General features: G+C 33.6%; 1 protein-coding gene across 3 annotated transcripts in view; it reads right to left on the bottom strand.

Annotated features, from left to right (window-relative positions):
• Window positions 1–12,625: 12,625 nt before the first annotated feature.
• The window catches only part of LOC149571705 (vacuolar protein sorting-associated protein 32 homolog 1-like), a 33,351-nt gene continuing 21,703 nt past the window's right edge, over window positions 12,626–24,273 (bottom strand). For 2 of the 3 annotated variants that reach the window (XM_089813123.1, XM_089813124.1), the window contains exons 2-7: window positions 18,841–18,917; window positions 18,420–18,519; window positions 17,104–17,189; window positions 16,872–16,963; window positions 13,465–13,576; window positions 12,626–13,368 (exon numbers count right to left, since the gene is read on the bottom strand). In XM_089813123.1, the coding sequence (XP_089669249.1) occupies window positions 13,117–13,368; window positions 13,465–13,576; window positions 16,872–16,963; window positions 17,104–17,189; window positions 18,420–18,519; window positions 18,841–18,876 (678 nt within the window). In that variant the 5' untranslated portion in view covers window positions 18,877–18,917 and the 3' untranslated portion in view covers window positions 12,626–13,116. The remainder of the gene's footprint in view (window positions 13,369–13,464; window positions 13,577–16,871; window positions 16,964–17,103; window positions 17,190–18,419; window positions 18,520–18,840; window positions 18,918–24,273) is intronic. The other variant, XM_089813122.1, reaches the window with a different exon arrangement.

Here is a 24,273-nt window from a genome sequence, read left to right as displayed (position 1 = left end):
TTGAGTAAGGCATGCAACAATATATATCTTTGACTACACATTTGAAATTCGTTAAAATTAATATCTTTAAAGTTTTCCCCCAGCAAAGGAAATGAATTTCATCTTTGTGTCCACTAGGGTTGCTTTCAACTATCATGTCATTCTGTGCATTTGGCATGTTCGTCGGGCATGGTTGAAGAATGTGTTGAAGTATGCATCAAAAGATAGAGTGAAATCAATATTTGAATGGCTTGGAATAATTATGAACACAATGGATGAGAGAGAGGATACCACATATAGGCTATTGAATGATTTTTCATCAAATTCTCTGATGAGTATGAACTCTTAGTATACTTTTGGAGGACGTGGTGCGAAGGGGATGGTCATATAAGTAAGACATAATGGTCTCTTATTTGGAATTTTTGTTGCATTGAAATTTATCTTCTCTTTGCTACATTGACTTTGCATGAAATCTTGTTTCTCGTTACACACAAAAAGGTGGGCCAAACTGTTCAGAATCTTCCCACATGCAAACCAATATACAAACGTTGCCATCAAATCTTATCATTGCACATTGAAGTTGTGGTACCTTCGCGACCATCAAAAGAAATGTATGCATCAAATGAATCATCTATACTTCACCTTGGTTTATAAGATGGAATCATTCCATACGCAAAAGAAGAAGTTACGGGACTTCTATTTCATCAAGAACTACAAGGCACAAAGTTTGCAAAAATGTATTAATAAGTCACAGGCAATTCCTGATGGTGATTGCACTACTGATGAAACTAGACCAGGATACTATTTTGTGAAGAGCCAGACTAGAAGCAATTATTATGTTGTCAGACCCTTCGATGATCAGTTGTATATGTGTGATTTTCCTTGGGCCCTACAGGATAACACATGCAAGCACACATTGAAGGTTTCAACTATGATTATGCCTATGATTACTGGCAAGTATATGTGTTCTCGTAATCTACTCTACCATGTAATTTGGCTTGCACTTATGATTAAAGAATTGATTGAATGTCTCTATCATAACTATTGCAATGCAGGCAATTTATGCACACATAATTATTCAACAACTTACAGACATGCAGCCCACTTCCACAATTTGTTGTGGATAAAATTCACCCTGCCAAGCTACCTTCAAACACCCCTAGAATGGAAAACAATGCCTAATCCCATGTTCATAAATTGGATGAGTGGAAATAATTCATGACATTGCTGAAGGCTATGATGCATATAACACGACATGCTGACGAACAAGCGAAAAGATTCTATAAATGCATGAATTGATTTTGGAATGATCTTGCCATGTTAGGTGTTCTTCCATTCAATCTTACTCCCAACACTGATCCATCTGCAAGTAGCACAGTACAGATGCATCCATGGTTCAGTCTAACCTGGCTATCAGTCCCCCAGAAGTGACAGCGGTAGCATGCCTCTCAACATGACAATCTCAATAATAATTACTCTTGACATTCATTTGTATTTCCCACTGAGGGACGCGGGAGGGAGAGGACTAAGAAGGACTCCTTGCATGTACCTAAAGCCAGCAGTCACACTGCATCTACTTCACTAAATATTGGTGAGCATGCATTGGCATTTGGTTGTCTAAAATACACACTACATTTGTTCAAGCTACATAGCATCTCATGTTTTTTTTTAATTGTCAATTTAAGCTTTCTCACAAATTAATGTATATAATTGGCAAACAAACTCAACATCTGTGTATACAAACTATCGACGTCAATTATTGTTTCATGATGCAAATGGTGAAGACTTTACATAGGTTGGTGTGAAATAGACAACACATGATGCAGCTATCCTCCCTACAAAATGTACAGTTGACCAAATCTCGAAAACATGTAAATACAGTGGATTTTTTTGAAATTTTCAGCACATGACACGACTTTCCCCCCTACAAAATTTACTATGAGTTGCATGCAGGAAAGGAGTATGCAATACGAGATGAGATATTTAAAAAAATGTAGAATGATCATTAATTAATGTAAGATAGTTTTTTTGGTTAACGGGAAAAAATTTCAAGAATTGAAGATTACAACATAGATATGAAACTTGAATAATTTTAAAAATATGAATATTGATTAAGAAACGTGTTCAATAATTTTAAGATCTTATAAGTATTAATAATTAATAATTATTTTTTAACCGATTGAAAAAACTCATCTTCATTTTCACATTTCAAAGCAACAAACAATTGATTTTGCTATTAAAATAAAACCTATACAAGGATTAGGGTTTAATATAGTTTACTATTAAATTAATCTACTTATTTATTTAATTATATATAATTAAATTTAAGTATATAAAGTTTGATTTACTTCTGTAAAGTTAGATTTAATTATTTGAACATTGATTTAACTTCTCTTCATAAATCAAAATAAAACATATAAAGTCCTTTAATTTTTTTATTGCAAATAAGTTTTAGTCTAAAATGTAGACTATAAACCAACTTTCCATTCTATTTTATTTATTTTTTCATATCAATTATTAGAAATTCAAAGTATAATGTTTGATTTAATTACTTGAATTGACAAAAAGAGGGTTTCTGGGTGAAAAAATCTTCATTTAATCTATAATTTGAAAAACTGACAAATTATTTTCTTGATTTATTAAAATAAAATATAAAACACAAATTAAATCTGTGAAAAGAGAAGAAAAAGGTTTGAATGACTCACAATTTAAATTATTGTGTTCAATTAGACATAGCTATCAAAGGGTGTTGTACTCACACTTGCATTTTCTTGGCTTTCTATTGCATTTTGTATGATTCATTATAAGGTCAACATGCAAATAACAAAGCTCACAATTTGTGGTATGTATCAAGACTCGCTCAGAGAAGATATATTGAACTCCTCGAAGCTTTTGATGCAGTTGTAGGGGAGGTGGAGGTAAATTTTGAAAAAAGATTTGTTGTTGTAGAGCACAATCTGAAATCCCAAGATATGTATGGCTTGAGTATATTAGCTCACTTTAAACTAATAATTATTTCTTTAACATAATGTCATGACATGTTTTTGACAAATAACCCGATGTATTGCAATGTCCATTTAAAATTTCTAACCTTATTTTCTTGATGTTCTTGATCATGTGTACAGTTAAAGCCCAGGCCAAAAACCATTTCAAGGTGTCAGTTGTCCTAATTGTAGACTATTAAGTTTGCTTGAATATGTATTTTCATTTTTAACAGAATATCAAAGGAATAGTAACGTTCTTGTAGAGAAGGTATTTGTTCTTACTATATATATATGGCACTTGCATATAACCTATGCATAATCTAATTATCATAGAATTTGATAGTTATAAAATAAGAATATTTTATTTTAGTTCATTATGGAATACAATTTTTTTTAAATAGTGAATGTTTCTATATAGAATATTTACGAAGAAGAACAAGTGTCACATATTGGCTTCTACTTGACTTTATAATTATAGTTAATTGTATTTGTATTGATCATAATAAATTGTTAGTTAGAAAATTGTTTTATGAGATACAACTTTACATTTGAATATTGTGAGGTGAAACGAATATTGATCCCACAAATAAAAATTATATAAAGTATTACTACAAATTTCGTAATGCATTATATAATGAAACTATGGATGAAACTGTTATACATTTTTGATATTAGGTGACCTTAAAGTTTACTTATAAATTTAATGTTATTTGTGAGACAAAAAATATATGATATATTTTACATATTGTCATTAATGCTTGGTTTTTGTCAAGGTCTAGTAAAAATCATTCTTATTAATAGTCCTCCTTTTAACACAAACAACACGATAACATACAACAACACGATGACATACAACAAAACTTATTATCTATATTTGCATTCAAAAATCATACTAAAACCTAGTTATGTCAATTTTCAAATAAATTCTATTGTTCCAAATTATATTCAAGTTTAGGATTATTTTTAGGTTTTCTATTACTAACATAGTTAGGTTGAAAATCATTCTTCATTTACAAAAATAGTTATAATTAAGGTTACGATTTGGATTAGAATTAAGATGATGGTTACAATTTATGAATATGGTTAGGGTTTAAGGCATCCACCATGGTTAGGATTAGGGTTTAAGGTATAGATATGATAAGGATTAAAATTATTATTATCGTTCAGGTTACAAGTATTATGGTTTAGATTTGGGATTAGTGTTGGGATTAGGGTTTAGAGTTTAGTATTTGGAAAAGGGTTTAGGCTTTGAATTATTGACATGGTTAATAGTAGGATTTAGGGTTTAAGTGAGGATTTTGATTAAGGTAAGGGTTTACATTATTGATAATATTACAGTTAGTACTTGTATTTTATTATGGTTAAGGTTTAGAGTTAGGATTAAGGTTTATATTAGGGTTTGATTTAGGATTATGGTTAGCATAATGGTTTATATCATAGCTAGGATTATGGTGAGGTTTACAAATATAATTAAGGAGACATATCAATCACTTTTTCCAAATTCATTAAAGATAAAATATCTTAGAAAATACAATACAAAATCAATACAAAGTTCATCTTTTTGTAGTAAAAACTTGCATGCACAAAATAAATCTACACCTAACAAATTTGATCAAAATAAAAAAAAATCCATTATAACAATAATTAATTAAAAAGGATAAAAATTTAAAAATACTATATCAAAATGCACATTAGCAACTTAGTCCAGGGTCATTTGGCCACTTGTCATTCTTGAAGGGCGTGTGTAAGAAACCTATAGCTTTCTGATATCATTCATTACCAACATTTTTCAACCCAAAAAATCGAAATGAAGACTCTCGCTCCTCCCATGAAGACCCGCTTAGGCTTCGGTGTCTACTATTCTGGCTTCTATGACGGCTCAAAAGCCTCCTGTTCAGACTGTTGCTCATGCCCTAGTTGCTCCTGCCATTGCTACAAAGGCTTCCTTTCTTGGTGCCTTTGATTCCCATTGCCCTCCAGTTGTAGCTGCTACGGCTCAGGTTGTTGATACTGCAATTGTTGCTCCAGTTATGAATGCTATGAATGCTTCTCCTATTTGATCTGCTCTCTCATATGTGGATGTGGCTATGTATGAGGTAGATATTATTACTCCTCTGAGGAAGGGGCTCCGTTCAGTTGTGTCTTTTGTTAGTCAATCAACTGAGCCTATTATTGTAAGTAATCTGCTTGTGCTTCATCTTGAACAAGATATTGTTGATGAGATCAATACATATGTGATGGATCACTCTTCTACGACTGTTATTTTTTTGTTTTAGGGGTTTTTGGCCCTCTCTTTCAGATTTGCATGCTTGGATTTCCAAATATTGGGAACCAATCATTTTGGATGTAGTGCAAATTTACCTTGTGGCAAGGGATTTTTTTATTGTGAAATTTGCTAATGCTGATGAAAAAAATTTCCATCCTAGGTCATGGTTTTTCTTGGGAGGAAAGGTTTCCCCTGATAGCCAAACCCCGGTACTCAACATTTTATCCGACTACTGAAACCTTTCATAAGATGCCTCTTTTGATGCGGTTGTCGAATCCTCCCCTTCACTTTGGGCAGGATTTTGTCTTGGAGGTTGTGGGGGATGTCATTGCGGATTTCATATTGGTTGATATAGTTTCTTCCAATGTATATAGGACAACATATGCTCGCATCCTTATGGAGATGGAGGTCTCCAAGGGGCTCCTAGCATTGTTGAAGTTGGCTTTTCCAAATGGTTCTTGGATTTAGCAACTTGATTATAAGGGTATTCCTTTCAGATGTAGGAAATGTCATAAGACCAACCATCTTGCTACACCATGCTCCTCTAAGAAGGTTAGATCGAAGAAATCACCTTCTTGTTGGTTGGGGGTTTCATATGATCAGTATATAGTTTAGAAAGTATCCATGGATGTGGATGGGTTAGATACCTTTTCTCATACTGACACTATGGTTGAGGATTCTATTGTTGTTTTTGATGGTTTGAATGTTGTCCCAACAACATATTTGAATCAGAATGTTGTTTCTGACCCATCACCTGCTACTATTTATGTTGATTCGATTGTTGTCCCTTTAGCAGCTTCGAGTCAAAATGTTGATGCTATCCCTTTTTCTATTGCTGACTTTCTCTAGAACACTGTTGCTGGTGCTTCTCCCGTTGCGGGGGTTTTGGGCATTAGTGGGGATTGGCAGAAGGTTGTTGGGAAGGTGGAGGATGGTTGGACATCTGTTAAAGGAAAAAAGGAAAATCCTCCAAACCTTTATTTGATATGTCTTTACATTCACAAAAACTGGACCAAAATGTAATTCTTGATGGTATGTGGCTTCTTGGGTTGTTTTCCCTCTTGTTGGGAACTCTAGTGTGTCCCTCTAGTTTGTCGGATGGTTTTCCATGATTTTTTCAAGATCCTCATGGTTATATCTTTCTTGTCCTTTGTAAAAGGTTTCTGGTCCTTTCAAAACCTGTTTTTACTTAATCAAGACATTTTGTACACAATAGCTTGTATCAATTGAATATTTTGTATCATTTATACGAATAGCTTTTGACTGGACTAATCTTGATACAAAATGGGTGTTGCAATCATTTTTTTTTTAGAACAATCCTATTGAAATCATTTTATTTTTAAGAACCTTAAATAATTAATTATAAGATTTGTGCAAGAAATTTATATTAATTGATTATCAATCCAATCTAGGTGTAATAAAATCTAATCTAAAAACTTTGACTTGAATCCAAGATCAAGAGGAATATTTATAAATATTTTTAGAAAAAAATTCATTCAAAATGTATGGGCAAAATTAAGGCAAAATCCTAACAAACAAAGCAAATTTACTAACATCTTTGCATGAGCCCTGCCATCAACACTATAATTGGAGCCATTTTTATATACCTCACTATGATCATTCAAATGGTTAAGGACACACATTCTCAAACTTGAATGTCTTTGGATCATTCCCTTCTTGGATGGTTTTCCATGATTTTTTCAAGATCCTCATGGTTATATCTTTCTTGTCCTTTGTAAAAGGTTTCTGGTCCTTTCAAAACCTGTTTTTACTTAATCAAGACATTTTGTACACAATAGCTTGTATCAATTGAATATTTTGTATCATTTATACGAATAGCTTTTGACTGGACTAATCTTGATACAAAATGGGTGTTGCAATCATTTTTTTTTTAGAACAATCCTATTGAAATCATTTTATTTTTAAGAACCTTAAATAATTAATTATAAGATTTGTGCAAGAAATTTATATTAATTGATTATCAATCCAATCTAGGTGTAATAAAATCTAATCTAAAAACTTTGACTTGAATCCAAGATCAAGAGGAATATTTATAAATATTTTTAGAAAAAAATTCATTCAAAATGTATGGGCAAAATTAAGGCAAAATCCTAACAAACAAAGCAAATTTACTAACATCTTTGCATGAGCCCTGCCATCAACACTATAATTGGAGCCATTTTTATATACCTCACTATGATCAACACTTTTGACAGCATCACTACATTGACCTCAATCTGCCAGCCTTCCTGAAATGCAATCGTATAATAACATTTTGAATCCAGATCTAGAGGCGCTGCATGGAGAAACTTTTCATACCTGCATGGTTAATTAAAATGCATACTCCACCATTATTCCCTATTTTCATTTGATCCATCCCTTAGACTTAGATTGAACAGAGAAAAGCATGTCAAAAAGTCTGTAAAATTTGTACAATAACAATACTAACCCTAACCTAATTGCTCGATAATGATACCGATTATGGATGAAACTGTAATGCATTTTCGATAAAACTAAAGCTGCCCGAAAACATTCAATACATATCGTATAAATGCATCGGATTACATAATGAAAATATGGATGTAATTGTTATGTGTTTTCAATATCTCCTCTTTTTCGATAACCAAAAACACTCATCACCATGACTTATACTGATACAACATCTTTATCACTCATTGTTGTAATGATTATATTTTTTTTTCGTTTGCCGATGATCGCTATATGTTATAGCGATAAGCCTCCTTTATCGCTCATCGATATATTTTTTTGGTAGTTTCTTCCCATAGCAATATTCTTTCCTCATACTTCATCGTTATGTCAAGATTATGCCTTCCTCGTATAGCAATAGAAGAGTTCACTATATTCTATAGTGATATAGTACCCAAAATCTCTTTTGACCATACTGTGATCGCTATAGTGTATCCCGACTCATGAAGCCTAATTGTTGTAACTATAGCAGTATATGAAACATCAAACGAAGAAACAACATTTCTACTATATTATAGCGATAAGCCTCCTTTATCATTCATCACTATATTGTTTCTGCAATTTCTTCGCATAGCGATAAAAGGGATTGCTATATGTCATAGTGACATACTTTCCTCGTCGCTCATCGCTATGTCAAGATTAGGCCTTCTTCATATAGTGATAGAAGAGTTCGCTATATTCTATAGCAATATAGTACCCAAAATCTCTTTTGAACATACTGCGATTGCTATAGTCTATCCTAACTCATGAAGCCTAATCATTGTAACTATAGCAGTATATGAAACATTGAATGAAGAAACAACACTTCTCTGATGATCATTATATGTTATAGCGATAAGCCTCTTTTATCACTCATACTTGTATTGTTTTTGCAATTTCTTCGCATAGCGATAAAAGGGATCACTATATGTCATAGCGATATACTTTCCTCATCACTCATCACTATGTCAAGATTAGGCCTTCTTCGTATAGTGATAGAAGAGTTCATTATATTCTATAGTGATATAGTACCCAAAATCTATTTTAACCATATTGTGATTTCTATAGTGTATCCCAACTCATGAAGCCTAATCGTTGTAACTATAGCAGTATATGAAACATCGAACAAAGAAACAACATTTCTATCAATTGAGGTTTTTGACACGTCTATGCAAAATAAATCTCATTAACAGTTAAACAAAATGTCGATTGACGGATTCCAATGCTTATTTGATGGTTCGAGTGACGCAAGGCGTTGAAGAAATATTCGAAGAAGTCAAGGCAGGGTTTGGATGAAACTGTTGTGTATAAATGTATTGAATTACATAATGAAAATATGGATGAAACTGTTATGCATTTTTTATATTATGACTCGTTAACAATATCAAAATATGGAGTGAACTGTAATGCGGTTTCAATAATACTCATAATGACCAAAAACACTCATCAAGATACTAACCCTCACCTAATTGCCCGATAACAATATCCAATTATAGATGAAACTATAATGTGTTTTCGATAAAGCTGAAGTTGCCCGAAAACATTCAACACATGTATAAATGTATCAACTAACATAATGAAATTACGGATGAAACTGTTATGTGTTTTCGATATCTCCTTTTCGATCACCGAAAACACTCATCACCATGACTTATAGCGATACAACATCTCTATCGCTCATTGTTGTAATGATTATATATATTTTTTGTTTGCCAATGATTGCTATATGTTATAGCGATAAGCCTCATTTATCGCTCATCACTATACTGTTTTTGCAGTTTTTTCGTATAGTGATAAAAGTGATTGCTATATGTCATAGCGATATACTTTCCTCATCACTCATCACTATGTCAAGATTAGGCCTTCTTTATATAGCGATAGAAGAGTTCATTATATTCTATAGCGATGTAGTACCCAAAATCTCTTTTGACCATACTGGGATTGCTATAGTGTATCCCGACTCATGAAGCCTAATTGTTGTTACTATAGCAGTATATGAAACATCGAACGAAGAAACAACATTTCTATCGATTGAGGTTTCTAATGCGCATGTGTGAAATAAATCTCATTAATGGTTAAACGAAATGTCAAATGACGGATTCCAATGCTTATTTGATGGTTTCGACATGCCTGTGCGAAATAAATCTCATTAACTGCGTGGAACACTGTTGTTTTCTAATCTTCGCATGATGTTTTAAAATTTAATTGTTGGAGACACAAAGGTGATAATAGTCGTTCACATGAGTTGTTACCATTACTTGTTCATTTGTTGAGTGCAAAATGGTATTGTTTGCACTTTCACAACTTTATTTAACGTTCAATTGTTTGTGGTCACGATGGTACCAAACCTGCAATTCACACATTCGCAGGCTCCTTTAACAATAAGCAATGTGACCCACGACTAGGCATTCAATAGGATACATTGAAGGAATAAATAGTAATTATATCAATCAATGCCTATGATACGTCGAAGGAGAAATAGTAATCCTAACAGATCAAAGAAACGTTCAAATATTTTGTCAACTAACTACGACTAAATCACTTCAAATGTTTAACTCTATGGTGAAGTAATAATATTGGCTAGTCGGAGGTACATAAATAGTTATCTAACTTTATATAACATTAATAGACCCACAAAACCGCATCGAATGAGGTTGTTTTTCTTATATGAATTCATACGAAAATAGTCCACGGTGATAATTCCACTATAACTCCATTACTAAGCATCTACACAACTGCATAGTTAATAAAAAATGCACAAATCAATTGTCAATTTAATGAAAAATCTGTCAAACATGCCCATATGACACTCAAGGAAGGACACAGAACGACCATAGAAGGGTCTATGGCATGGACTTCCATCAAATGACCATACTGTTCAAAAAGATGTATATATCATGCTTTTTATGTACTTTTCCTATACAAGAAAACAATTTGTAGAGAAGATAGCTACGTCCAAAGAAAAGTAAATCGCTTACATAATCTTGCCCTAAAATAAATGGAAATCTTATGGGGAACAAAGATAAAGCTGGCATATCGTACATACAACGATGGGATTCTTACGGCTCCATTAAAGGAGAGGTAATCCAAACAAATCAGGAAATCAACTATATGGGTGGCAATTTTTAGCGTCTTCTCATCACTATTTGACTACCAAAAAAGTTCTGTTGTTGTATCAAGACAAGGAAAACGTCAGATGTGACGACGTCAAAATGGTAGGTATTAAATATTTGTCATTAGAAGTATTGAAAACTATCGATGGAGCAACCAAAATCTGAAGTAATTGACCAATAAACAAGAGATCGTTGATTTCAAAAGCTAGGCTTGAACAAAGAGTACCATGTAGAGTAGGTGACTCCCTAATGTTGAAGTCTGGATAATAGAGGTAGAAACCTTGGTTGTTGTGTTGTTGCTAATGTGTTTGACAAACGTAAGGTTGATGTTTCATATGAATAGTCACAAGCCATGAATTTTATAAACAATGTACTAACTACAAGAATTGCCCCATTCCAAAAAATCAGAATTGGGAATGGAAGAACTCATCAGAAAGATGCATGGCACACCTATTTATAGCAAAGAAATACTTGATCGTCGAAATTTGTCAAAGGTTTGGTTTTAAAATGTCCAAAACACTTTACTAAGTTTCTTAAATTTGACAGATATTGAATAGGACGTGGCTATCCTCTCTGCAAATTGTACCATTGATTGAATTTCAAAAAATGAGAACACAATGAAATTTTTCGAAATTTTCAGCATTTGATCTTCATGATCTATATATTTTGTGATTGAAAACAACAAAAATTTTGAAAAAAATTTGGTGTTTTCGTTAATCTGAAAAGGAATCATATTTGACTTTTTTTTGTGTTTGATGCATTTTGTCTAGAGATTAGTCTTTCATAATCATACTTGACTTTTTTTTGTCTTCAGTACATTTTCTTTGGAAATTAGCCAACGCCTATTGAATACAGCACACGAAGAGGCTGCCTAGCCTAGTACGCTAAACACTAGCAAAATGAAAGTGCTGATAAATCAACGAAGATTGCCACTTCATAATGTGTGACCAGTAAAATCGTTGTGAACTAAAATGTTAGATTAGCTAGCCTGCAGATATCCAAGAGATGTTCTCAAGCTTACAAGTAGCGAACATTCTAGTAATTAAAGGACATCTAGCCATTTGTGGCTGCAAGTTATAATGTGATGATTAGAACCATATACACGATTTCAGGCATTACCGTTCTCTTGCATCTTATCAAATGTCTTGCATTCCCTTTTATTTGCAAATTCCTGAACTTCTGTTTATCTACATGAATTTGCCGTCTTCCTCTCAAAAAAAAAAAAATAGTGAAACAACAGCACAATCTATACATTGCTAGTTGCTATCATAAATATAGGTTGTCAAATACCAAACATTCAACAAAATGTGCCTATTCTTCGTGATGAGTGATTGATATTTTAAATCTCAATCGGTCCCAAATTTACAATAATTTTACAAATCACAGTTACCGTACACATAATAGAATGCTATTAAGGATTTAAATAGCTTCCGCTCAGACCTTCCAGTTTGTAGATTTGTCGAATCGCTGGATTGTTATGGTGAATTTTTTCAAGTAATTTAATAATTTCCACCCTGACCTGTCCATTACGAATTGAATGAGATCTTTTACGTTTATGTCAAAAAGTCTGTTTATATAAATCTTAAAGCTATATATGCTTCCCTGCCTACAATTATCTGTCCGATATGTTGGTCCTCAAGGTTATAAAAATTTAAAGTCGTGCATTTTTCTGTGTTTTTAACCATACATATTAATTTTAAAATTTTGACAGCCACGTGTTCCTCAGAGTTCTAGAATATATCCATCAAATTTTGTTTTATACCTTAATAAAATTCATAAATAACACATCTAAAAGCATAACTAGAAAAAAAAAAAGGTTAAGTGGCAACAGGAGTTTAATTTTAATCAGTACGATAAAAGTGGCAGAACTGTATTCACTATGAAATGCAGTCCTTAAAAACAACCATCACTCTAGAATCTAGGTGGTCATCAAATTTAAAGCCTGCGAGCATGGAATATATGAATCTAACTAACTATACCCTATGAACTGGAGAAACATGTTGTGTCAAATAATTATAGCCTTCTATCCGGAAGAGAAGTTTATTTTTGCTTTTGCTTTTACTGGGTTTAAAGCGGCATTTCTAGTCCTTGTGAGCAATAATGCTCCTTATACAACAAAGCTTTGGAAGTGTACGACTGTATCTTTTCAATCACGGTTCCCAGTGCAACAAATAAGCTCCTTTCTACCATTGAATTTATAATCAAACTAATCAACTAAAATTTTCATGCTCGTTCACTTTAAAGGGATTGTTTACACATAAAAGCATCACAATACAGACGCAATACAACCATTAAATGCAGTAGCATCCTAGAGTGCCATTTCTGCTTGCAATGCAGCAAGTTCATCTTCTTCAGCAGCTGCTTTTTGTTGTGATAACTTCTGAGGTGCAAGCCAACCTTGCTCTTTGGTGGCTGGAACAGCAGGAGTTGACATTGGTGCGGCAGAAGTTGGCATTGGTGCAGCTGGAGTTGGCATTGCTGTGGAAGTAGTAGCAGGTCGCAATAGTTGCTGCTCCAATTCTGTGCCATCGAAGTCTTCCAACTCAGCTTCCAAGTCATCCTATGAAAAAACAGGAAAAAAATCGATAAAAATGAATATCCCCTGAAAGTTCGAAGACTATAAACAATCTAAATGAAGAAAAGTTTAAGGAATTACATCATCCAGGTCTGCAACTGAACTGGGAACTGACAAAGCTTCCTGAATCTGCTTCATGTTCTCTGTTTGCTCGTTCACCTCATCCATGGTCTTATCTACATCATCAATAGACCTGTGCCACAATGTCCTTGGTTGAGAGTATGTATCAAGAACTAAAAGGTCATAAAGAAATGGCTGCTCGTGGAAAATAAGTATCATGGTGATGACTTGAGTTTTAAAAATAATTTGTGGTAAACTCCAAATCGTCTAAAAAGAAAACACTATAAACTTGCCTGGAAAAGAATATTTTACCAGATCTCTACCTATTTATATCTTATGAATGTGATTTATCTTTCATATATAATTCACATGTTCCCATGATGACAGTTTCACAGTTTACAATCATCTAATAAGCTCCATATTAAACACAATCTGGTTGATTTCCACGAACAAGTTATTTAGCCAATTTCTGTGAAAGGCAATTATTATGCGTACAAGAAGATGCTCTTTAAACCTACAAGATGGCTATGCTTCAAATAACATCTTGATGTGATTCAGAATTCGGTATGTGTTCTATGAGAAGATCTTGGTTTGTAATGATGTATGTAACCTATAACAAAGACATGACTTATATAATACAAGAAAGAAAGCACTAAAAGTTCTAAATAGAATGTAAGCTAATTATACAACCAAATTAGACCAGTACAAGTGCAAATTCACTTAAATCAGCAAAGACTTCAGAACTGTAAACAATACAGATGTGTGGAATAAGGAAGAACAGCTTTTGCAAATAAACGAAATGAAAAAAGTTGTCAAAGAAAACTAGGGGTGGAAAATTGTTTCTATTTTAAATATTTATATTCATTTTGTAATTCAAAAAATTGACATGGCTGCAACACGGCAACCCAAAAAACTTGAAGCAGACTCCTATTAAGCAAAAAACTTACAAAAAACTCCACAAATAAAATAAATTAAATGATACATAAAATAAACTAAATCACAAGAAGCATACGTGAATGAATTTAGAGGATGCACCAATCTATTATGATTATCAAAGAAGCAGACAGAATGAATTTAGAGGATGCATCAGTCTATTATGATTATAAGTTCTCCAGGAATCAAAATAGTTACATATCCCTTAAAGACTCAAAATTCCAAAATTGTACAACAATCTTCAACTTATTTTCCCTTCCCATAGTAGTCGCAGAAAGTAAATCTGAATACTCCTCAAGATTGAATGGAACACCATATTTTAGTAATTATGTTGCTTCTTTCTGCAATCCAATGGGTTCTCAGTCACTCAACACAACATCCACATCGTCAACAATCCAACATGAATATATTATATGGATTGGTGTCCTTCAAATCAATCATATTATAGAAATCCCTGCCTTCTAAGCTCTATTTGCTGAAGACAGGGTCACTGAGGTGCTCTTGGGTTAATCTTTTCCTATTCTTTGAATGGATACTCTCAAACATACTCCATTGCACTCACCCTCAAAAGTGATACAAAAAGATGGCTAGCCTCTGAAGATTTGGTGAAAAAGCACCGTAACTTTCCCACTACAAGCCTACAAATAAGATAACTATAAAATTTGTAATCATACTCTGAAAGTGCACCAATAAAAGTGTACAATTAAGTGACTCAAAAAATCCTTATTAAGCAGTACCGCACAGAATGTACTTGCCGGTAGTGTTGGTCTATCTACAATCAGTTACCCATCAGATGATTTCATATTTACTCTTGTTCCACCATAATAATGCAATGTGGCCTTATATGAATAGCATATTCATATTTTATCCCAATCCACCTAAAAATTTGAAACTCAATATTTAAAATTAATAGACCAAAAAAAATCAATGAAGTATCAAACTAAAAAGTCCTAAACCATAAATTTGTAAGTTACCTTAACTCATTTGTACTCTTGGCAAATACATGATCAAGGACAGTCCTCACAACCTTTTTACCATTCCATCCTCCTAAGACAAGGAAACTTCAACCACCAAGTCCTTACAACATTTGTTTAAGAGGAGGTTTTTTCCCCTACAACTCTTTGCAAGAGCATGAAGTTAATGGCAAATTGTGTAACCTCTGATCACACAAGCTAGTTTCCAATTTTTCCATCAAGCTATCACCATATTGCATGAATAGTGCTTTACAAGAACTTATCTCCCATTAGCATGTGCAATGATCCACTTAGATCTGCACTTAGATCTTATTGTATCTAGGTGGTTAATGTGATAAATTTTCAACGTAGCTCTCATCCCATTTATCACCCCCTGCTTCGTGATAAGTATTTCCTTTTACAAGGCAGCAGAGGAATTATTGAAACTTCCAAACATTCTGTAATTCTTTCCTAAAAGCATAATAAGCCCATATTCTCAATATTAACTTTCAGCACTGATATATTCGTTATTATGGTCACCTCTTTTCAGTGTGACACCAGTATTGGTGTACGGCAGGATGCCAGGACGCAGGTAAAATGAATCTCATTTTCGGGACGACGGGGTGATGGCTAGGGGACGGTGGCAAGGGGAAGACAGGGAAGGGAGGGGTGTTGTATAGTATACATATAGAACTTGAAATGCTATTTATGAAATGATGTTTCAGTAAAACATACCAAATTAAAATACTTGAACATAGAAAAATTGCAACATGAACTAGAACCATTGAACAATTAAACTAATAACATATTACATACCAATAGTAACAATCAAAAAAATCAAAATTCAAATAGAAATTCAAGTACCCATCCCACTGGCAGCATGGTTGCAGAATGGTGGAGATGGGGGTACTCAAGTACCCGGTGTGGGGACGTCTCAGGAACGGATACTTCGAGGTTTGGGAAGGGGGTGCGAGTCCCCGTGTTACACTGCCTCTTATACTTGCATTAATTTGAGCTATATTTTGAGATCATCCTTGAATGCAAGATTTATATTAGAACAGTACATTTTCAACTTAAAAATTGCAATACCTGAAATGCAAGGACTGAATTTGAAACACTTCAAATAGATCCTTATCAGCTGTTATGCATAGGATAGCATGTCTAGCGGAATCAAAGCTCTAAATACAACATTGCACTAATTTTCAACCAACAGAGTTGCGTCTGTTTGAGAGCCATATCTAGAATTCTGCATAAACATCCGGTTCAAGAAACTAAATCATTGTAGGCAAAGAAAAAAGGGAGATTGAGTCGTAGGTAGAGGCAAGACCTTACAGACTATTCTTCCTCAAATATTTTTTTCAAAAAATATTTTCCAAAAATATGTATTCATAAACCATAGAGAAGAACAAGTCACCTCTCTTTGAGAACATATGCATGATTAAAACTAGTTTTCAAATGTTGCAAAATGGCGGAGTATCAATGATGTGATATTTTACACCAAATATATCTAAGATAGACTAGTACACTACAAAAGATTCTTACATGGCTTTCTGGATCACTTTCATGGCTGATGCTCCGGTTCTCAATGCATCAACAGTTTCTGTGGTAGCTTTAGCACCTTCCAACATGGCCGTCTGAATTGAATCGAAGTCAACCAATCCATCAATACAAACTAGAATAATGGATCCATGGTACCGAGGTATGGATCTATGAGTCCTTCCAATCTTGTAAAATCAAACTATTGAAGTTAAAAAACAAAAAATAGAATACCTACCTGATCATGAATTCTCAATTGAAATTTTCCAAGCTGCTCAATTTGAACATCATAAAGTCTCTTCCTCTTCAAACATTGTATGGCCGCTGTGAACAAATACTAATTAACTTTAATTCCACATCCAAGATTATATCAAGTGATTAGAGTAAAACTAGTATACTTTGTTAATTTGTATAGAAAATGAACAACTGTTTTAATGCCCCTGAAAATACATCAGCATTAGCACCCTTCAAAAGTCTATAAAGCTGTATCCACATGCAAAGAGAGACATCTATCTTGACAATTGCTTTACTCAGTACCCCAACTCCACAAAGATATTCCAAAAAGAATTTTGAATAGCTTAATAACATTTTATTTAACCTAATCGTGATTTGAAAGGCTACCCGAGCAGAAAGAAAGGTACTTGGCCTCTAAGTGCCTATTCAGACTCTTCTAAGCATTAGATCCATTAAAAACTAAAACTAATGTTAGATGTGAAGGGAATCAACTTTACAAAAAGTTAAACCCCACTTAATAAAACTCCAAAGTATGCATGTTCCTATATACTAGATCGACAACAAAAATCTTCTAAGCTGCAGCTACTAGATTTTAAGAGAATGCTAAGTACTATAGGACTCCGAATATCCCATTTTACATGCACATGATGTTCAACCTGTGGCTTCTATTTTAAAGTTTAAGGAGATAAAGCCAAATATGTGGATGTATATTTAGACTATCAATAAGGTTTCGGGGTTCTGATGGCTGAAATATCCACAAGTCGGGAAACTGTAAATTTCCATCTATTGAAAACAAAAGTTCGTTCTCTGGCAGCTATGAGAGTGCTTATATATGGGTTAACAGTTAGAACTTGTCCAATGTAGAGCTTTCAACCTTGTCTCCCACCATAGACAAATCCATGAAGACAGTTCAAATAACATTAATGCTCTGCACTTGGTTCAAAGTTTGTAAGTACTGGTTATTGTTATACACATGTTAAGAATGTTATCTACCTTCATACCCTCAACTCAGATGCGTGCATGATGAGTTAAGGAATACAGTATATATAACTAGGCAGTGTCTGCTCGTATGATTTGCAGTACATCATTTAGAAGGTTGCAAGATATCTGTAGTAGAACAACCCAAAAGCACAGTCAAAACAATACTATGGGTCAGGATATGAAATATTGTTCATACTTCTGGAGCAAAGTTGAACATTAACTAGCTAAGTTTAGGCCAGATAAAGAAATGTTTCTCACGTTCTCTTTGAAATGAGTTTCATGTAATATGAGAGAGGAATGATGAGAAGGCAAAGAATAGAGCTTGCAAAGAAAAATTACCTCTTTTATTATTTGAGCGACTAAACTCTTTGGCTTTTTCAACCTCCATAGAGATCTTCTTTTGCAAGACTCTCTCTTTTTTCTCCAGCATTTCAAGGGTCTGAATGTTCAAATAAAAAACAATGAATTTTTGAGGAATATATAAAACATCAGAACTATCAATGTAACAACTGTAAACAAAGAAGGAGCCATGTGAATATAGATTTGAAGACAAATGCAAGATAATCCCTCCTGGCATTTGTACTATAGAAAATGCAACTCTTAAATTCAATAATCTTTATTAAGCTTACATCACGAGAGCACAGTTAGAATCTTAAGTGAAAATTGTAATTCCTCTCATTCCAAATATATCTAGAAACAAAGTGATATAATAATAACAAAGTCCTAGAAGTTGGGTTTAGCAGAATAAACAAGAAGTAACCAGCTTATCGAAGTCCTCCATTTTCATAATTGACATATTCCATTGTGCTTATTGGTGCAACTTAATGCAAGGTAACCCTGCATGCAAATTATGAAATGTTTATGTAGAAGCACCTTGCAGTAAAGCTTGTAACATTACAGTATTTATTTCACCCAATAAAGCAATATTCCATGTCCAGAGTTACTAGACATGATTAAGGAAGCCTTGAAATGGCTGTCCAGAAATGTGATGATTCAAAAAAACCAGAAGCACCCTTTGGCATATAAAATAAAATCCAATGCAATAGAATTAAAATTATAGCAAGGACATAGAAACCAATTTTCAAAAACAGGGAGCTACTTAGGAAAGGTTACAAACTAAATATTGTATCATAAACAGGAAGAGAGGGCAAGTAAAGAATCTATTAGCATAGATTTGCATAGAAACCATAAAGCATCCTTATTGGGTCTATATCCATAAAGTGAACATCATAAGCACTATCACAAGGCCACTAATTGTTGAAAATGAGCTCCAACTTCATCCTTCATTATGACTGCAAATTAATCATAAGATGCAATGTGGATGGAATATACTGTTTGTGTATATGGTCTATAAATCTACAAATGTAATGAAGGGATCTTACAAGAAATAATACTTGGCCAGATTTTCAACAAGATCATATTATTCAATCTTCTTGAATGTGATTATTTAAAAATCAATACCAACCTTAATTCATAAAAAAGAAAAGATAACTCACTTTACAAATACTGCTAAAGAAATGTAATGATGGTGATGGCATTGACCTAAATGTGAGAGTATGGTCAACGACAATGATGATTTACAGTTCAGAACCCTAAAAGAACTAAGAAATAAAAATTAATGTACTAGTACATCATTGCATCCCGAACAGACCCATTAATATCCGTCCTCATTTATAAGAATGTAGTAGATGTACAAATATGTAAGAAGTTAGAATGAGGATTCAAGAAAAATCCATTTGAGAGCAGTTAATTCACACTCACAATTTGACGTAGCTAGGCTACAACAAGCATCAAAACACTATCATCACTAATGAAGATACTAAAACACTTTTATTAAGACAAAGCAGAAGGTATCTCTCTTCTAGCTGTATCTACCTTGCAAGAGGAAGGTGACACTATCATAGAAGTTTTATCTACCTTGTGATGATCAATTGTAATGTCATATCAACAAGAAACTGTTTCTACAATAATAGATACCATATGCTCAAATTGTTAAGAGTAATAAGATATTGCCTTATTAATTAAATCATTTCAATTTAATTATTAAGTCACTTATTATCTCTAGTTTACTTAAAGCTAAACTTTAGGCATATAATAATTGATTATTTTATTAATTATTATCATGCAACCTAGTTTTTACCTGTTAAGGTTTTGATCTCCTTTTATAAGGATTGATCTCTTTGCAATTTAATTAATTCACTTTTGATAATAGCAATCTCTCTTTTTGCTTATCACGAATGTCTCATCTATGGATCTGGGAATTCCAGCCTCCATAGCTTTTGCTTCTCTCTTTCTGTGACAGGTGTTTACATGCAGGTGATTCTTGGAAGCTATGGGGTTGATCTTTCATCAACTTCAACATGGTATCAGAGCTCCAAATCTTCATGCCCCAGTTCTATTCTTGAGAGATTTGGAATCAGTTTTCAGATCTATGGCTTTCTAAGGATTTTTGTATTGAATCCGAGGGGTCACTGATTTTTTGTGCACTTTGAGCCCAAACGAACATCACTGTTGTGGTCAAAGCGCCCAAAAACCCCAATTTTAAGGGCCCATTTGGTTGCTGGAACATGATGGGAATGGTCATTGAGAATTAGAATATATTTTTAAATTCTTTGTTTGGTGCGCAGAATGGGAATAGGGAATAGGATTACGTATTCCCATTTTAGCCCAAAATGAGCATAAGTCCATTCCCAAAAATATCAGTTATTGGAATGGACAATAGGGTTTGGCTAGAGGATTCTTCATCACTTTCATCAACACAGAATGGACGGAACAAAAAATTAAGAATAAGAATAACGCTTTGAGGGCAATACGCTCTAAGTCTATCTTGTCTTCAATGAAAAATACAGCAAGGAGTATCTGTAGGTAGAACAGGATACACATGAAAAATGATCATTTTGATCCAAATATTATCTGTTTTCCAAGTGAAACGGTCAGGTTATAGGCATTTTCATGTTCGATGCACTAGATCGACCGAAACTATATTGTAAGGGAATAATTTGTCGTAAATTCTTTTTATTTTTGTGGTAGAACAGATTTTTTTGTACATTGGCTGATTTGTTGTAGAAGAGTGACCAGAGATTGCAGATCCTGTGCTTTGGAGCGAAGATTAAAGAGGTCGCGTCATTTTGAGCTGGAGGTTATTAGGGCTTGAACAATTCATATGGTTGTTTGGGGAGCATAAAAGGTCCGATGAACTATAAAAGCAATCCTGTGAATTGGGGAAACCCAAAAATCTGCCCTATCTTCTTCTATGGAAATGGAGAACCCACAAGACTCAATGTCGTGATGTCCTGAGGAGTAGCAACAACAGAAAATCTATGGAGGAGCTTCATGCAGCAGCAACAGAAAAGCCCTAAAAATATTGATTGCAAGAAGTGGTAAAGAGAAGCCATAGATCTGGAGGACAGAAGGATTGTCAAACAAATTCTCAAATAGATTTTAGGTGAAGCAAACAAGAATGGGATTGTCATTTTCCATTCTCATTCCCTACTCTGACTCCCATTCCTATTTCCTATTCTAATTTTCTATTCCTATGCTTGTCACCAAATGGGCTCTAATATAAAATTTGTCGAATTTGGACACAATTGGAATTTGAGGGAAAAAATTATTGCTCCCAGATTGAGCACATTTCCCAAGGCGACGATTTTTAGATTTTCGGCAAAAATTGAGATTTTGCATGCAAATCAAGACAATTTGGTCCAGAAATTACAATGTTTGGCATGAATCCCGATGTAATTTTGGTGCTACTAGGCATGCTTCCTGAGGCAATGATTTTCTTTCAATTCTAGCACTTTTTTTGACCTACCTATGGTTTTTTGGCCGTAACTTGCTCATTCGGACTCTGTTTTTTGCAAACAAAATATTGTCGGAAAGCTGGTTCTGAGCCCATCGTGATGGTCCAGTTTATTTGAATTTTTGACGTTGTTTGATTGCCGATTTATGCAGTCAAAGTCAAAGGTTCTATTTTGCACTCTGGGAGACATATCTTGAGATATTCTATTTTTCGAATGTTGCTCCAAGCACATCCCATTCAGTTTTTTGTTTTTTGCATTCTGGTGGATATCTTTGTTGTTTTAGGTCTGGAGATCAATTTTGTTCTTTAGATATTTTCCATAGGTTGTACTATCTCTTGTATTAGCCTTATGTCTTTTTTGATCTTTGTTGACATTCTTTTATAGTAATTTTACAAACACACTAAGATAAAGTGTCACTCTATTGCATTTGGGGATCTTGGACATCTTCGTGTTTTGTTGTACTCGCACTACATTATAAAGTGCCTTGGAGAGCTTCATCTTGACCATATTCGCCATCTTCCTTTGTCAAGTGAGTGTTCATTCCACAACATTAGCCTCATGATGTGTTGATGACATGTGTCATTATAGGTGTTTGTACTTCTTTTGTACTTTCAATGTTCCTGGTTCTTTCTGCAGGAGATATTGCATTCAGTTTCAGTGTCTATGTCTTACCTCTCAGCATTATAGGGGGGTTATGTTGGTTCTATTGCTTTCTTGGTTCGATGGAGTGAGCTATGTATTTAGTATTTGATCCTATGTACTAAGCAATTGCAGTGGCTGGATACCTATCCATTTCGATGAGATGGATCATTTATCGTATTGACATTCTTTCATTCCTTTTTTTGGAGGTCATGAAGATACCTTCCATCTTCGATTGATCAGCTCTTCGGACTTAGTCTTCTCTAGTTGGTCATATTCTATACAATGGAGGTTCTTCAGACCAGCAGTTTGACAGTGTTTGCAGCTCCATGCTTCAGTGTTGTTCTTCATGATCATCCTTTTGATCCTATGTTCTAGAACATTTTATTTCCATCTCTTTTTGGAGCAGGGTTTTTCCCATGTGGTTTTCTCTATTTCTCCTCTTTTTAGGGATTTGGTTGTGCTTGGGTTCCTTATCAAACCTTTGTTGCCGAGACCCAAATTTACTTTCGGTAGTAGTTTCTAAGTTTTTAGCTACTCCCTAAGTTTATCTTAAGGGGGGTGTTAGAATAATAAGATATTGTCTTATTATTAAATCATTTTGATTTAATTATTAAGTCACTTATTATCTCTAGTTTACTTAAGCTAAACTTTAGGCATATAATAATTAATTATTTTATTAATTATTATCATGCAACCTAGGTTTTACCTGTTAGGGTCTTAATCTCCTTTTATAAGGATTGATCTCTTTGTAATTTGATTAATTCACTTTTGATAATTGCAATCTCTCTTTTTACTTATCAAGAATGTCTCATCTATGGATCTTGGAATTCCAACCTCCATAGCTTTTGCTTCTCTCTTTCTATGACAGTTGTTTGCATGTAGATGATTCTTGGGAGGCGTAGGGTTGATCTGTCATCAACTTCAACACAAATTACAATGCATAGGAAACCCTCAAGCTTATAGATTAGGATTCTTCACAAACTAAGTGTTTTGATTAGAGAAACAAAAACTAGGATGAAATCATGAGTAACCACAAGTTACAGTGGATCATGATTTTTCCTGTGCAAAAATTGTCAATTAATTACAAAATCCTGATCAACAAGTTTGACCAAGCTTTTCCAATACAATCATTGTTAAGTTGCAATAAAATTATTATAATGTCACTAAATTTTCACATGCCTAGAAAACTTGACATGTTTTTGAGTTCTTCAAGCAATATGTCAAAGAATACTTTTAGGTGATTTTCTTCTGCATTTGGAAAGGACATTATATATGACATTGATTATTATTTTTCTATTGGATTTCACAAATATGAATAAAGTTTTGTTAACCCATTAACATATGTATTATAGGAGAATTGTTTTTATTGTTTTCCACCAATATTTGTAATTCAAAGCAAAAACAAAAACAAAAAACAATAAGGCTATTGAATAAAATCTTTTATTTTTAAGTTGCTTTATAGTACACTAGTATAACTAAACAATATCAAAAAGTTTGGCTATGGTTTGATATAATGTTCCTTGCTAATATTTTTACGAACACTTTTTTTTTGTTTTTCGATGGATGTTTGCCATCTATTGTTGGGTAGATGAAGTTCTCTTTGATGTTATTTCGATGGATGTTTGCCATCTATTGTTGGGTAGACCATGGCAATTTGATAGACATGCAGTGCATGATGGACATGCAAACACATACTCTCTGACAAAGGATGGAGTTCGCCACAAATTGAAGCCCATGAAAAAGGAAGGTGAAAA

Source organism: Cupressus sempervirens, chromosome 2, assembly GCF_028749045.1.
Source record: "Cupressus sempervirens isolate cs-2001-9-10 chromosome 2, ASM2874904v1, whole genome shotgun sequence".
Lineage (NCBI taxonomy): Eukaryota > Viridiplantae > Streptophyta > Pinopsida > Cupressales > Cupressaceae > Cupressus > Cupressus sempervirens.
The sequence above is the reverse complement of the archived record's forward strand: the minus strand, read 5'-3'. Positions and strand labels throughout refer to the sequence as shown.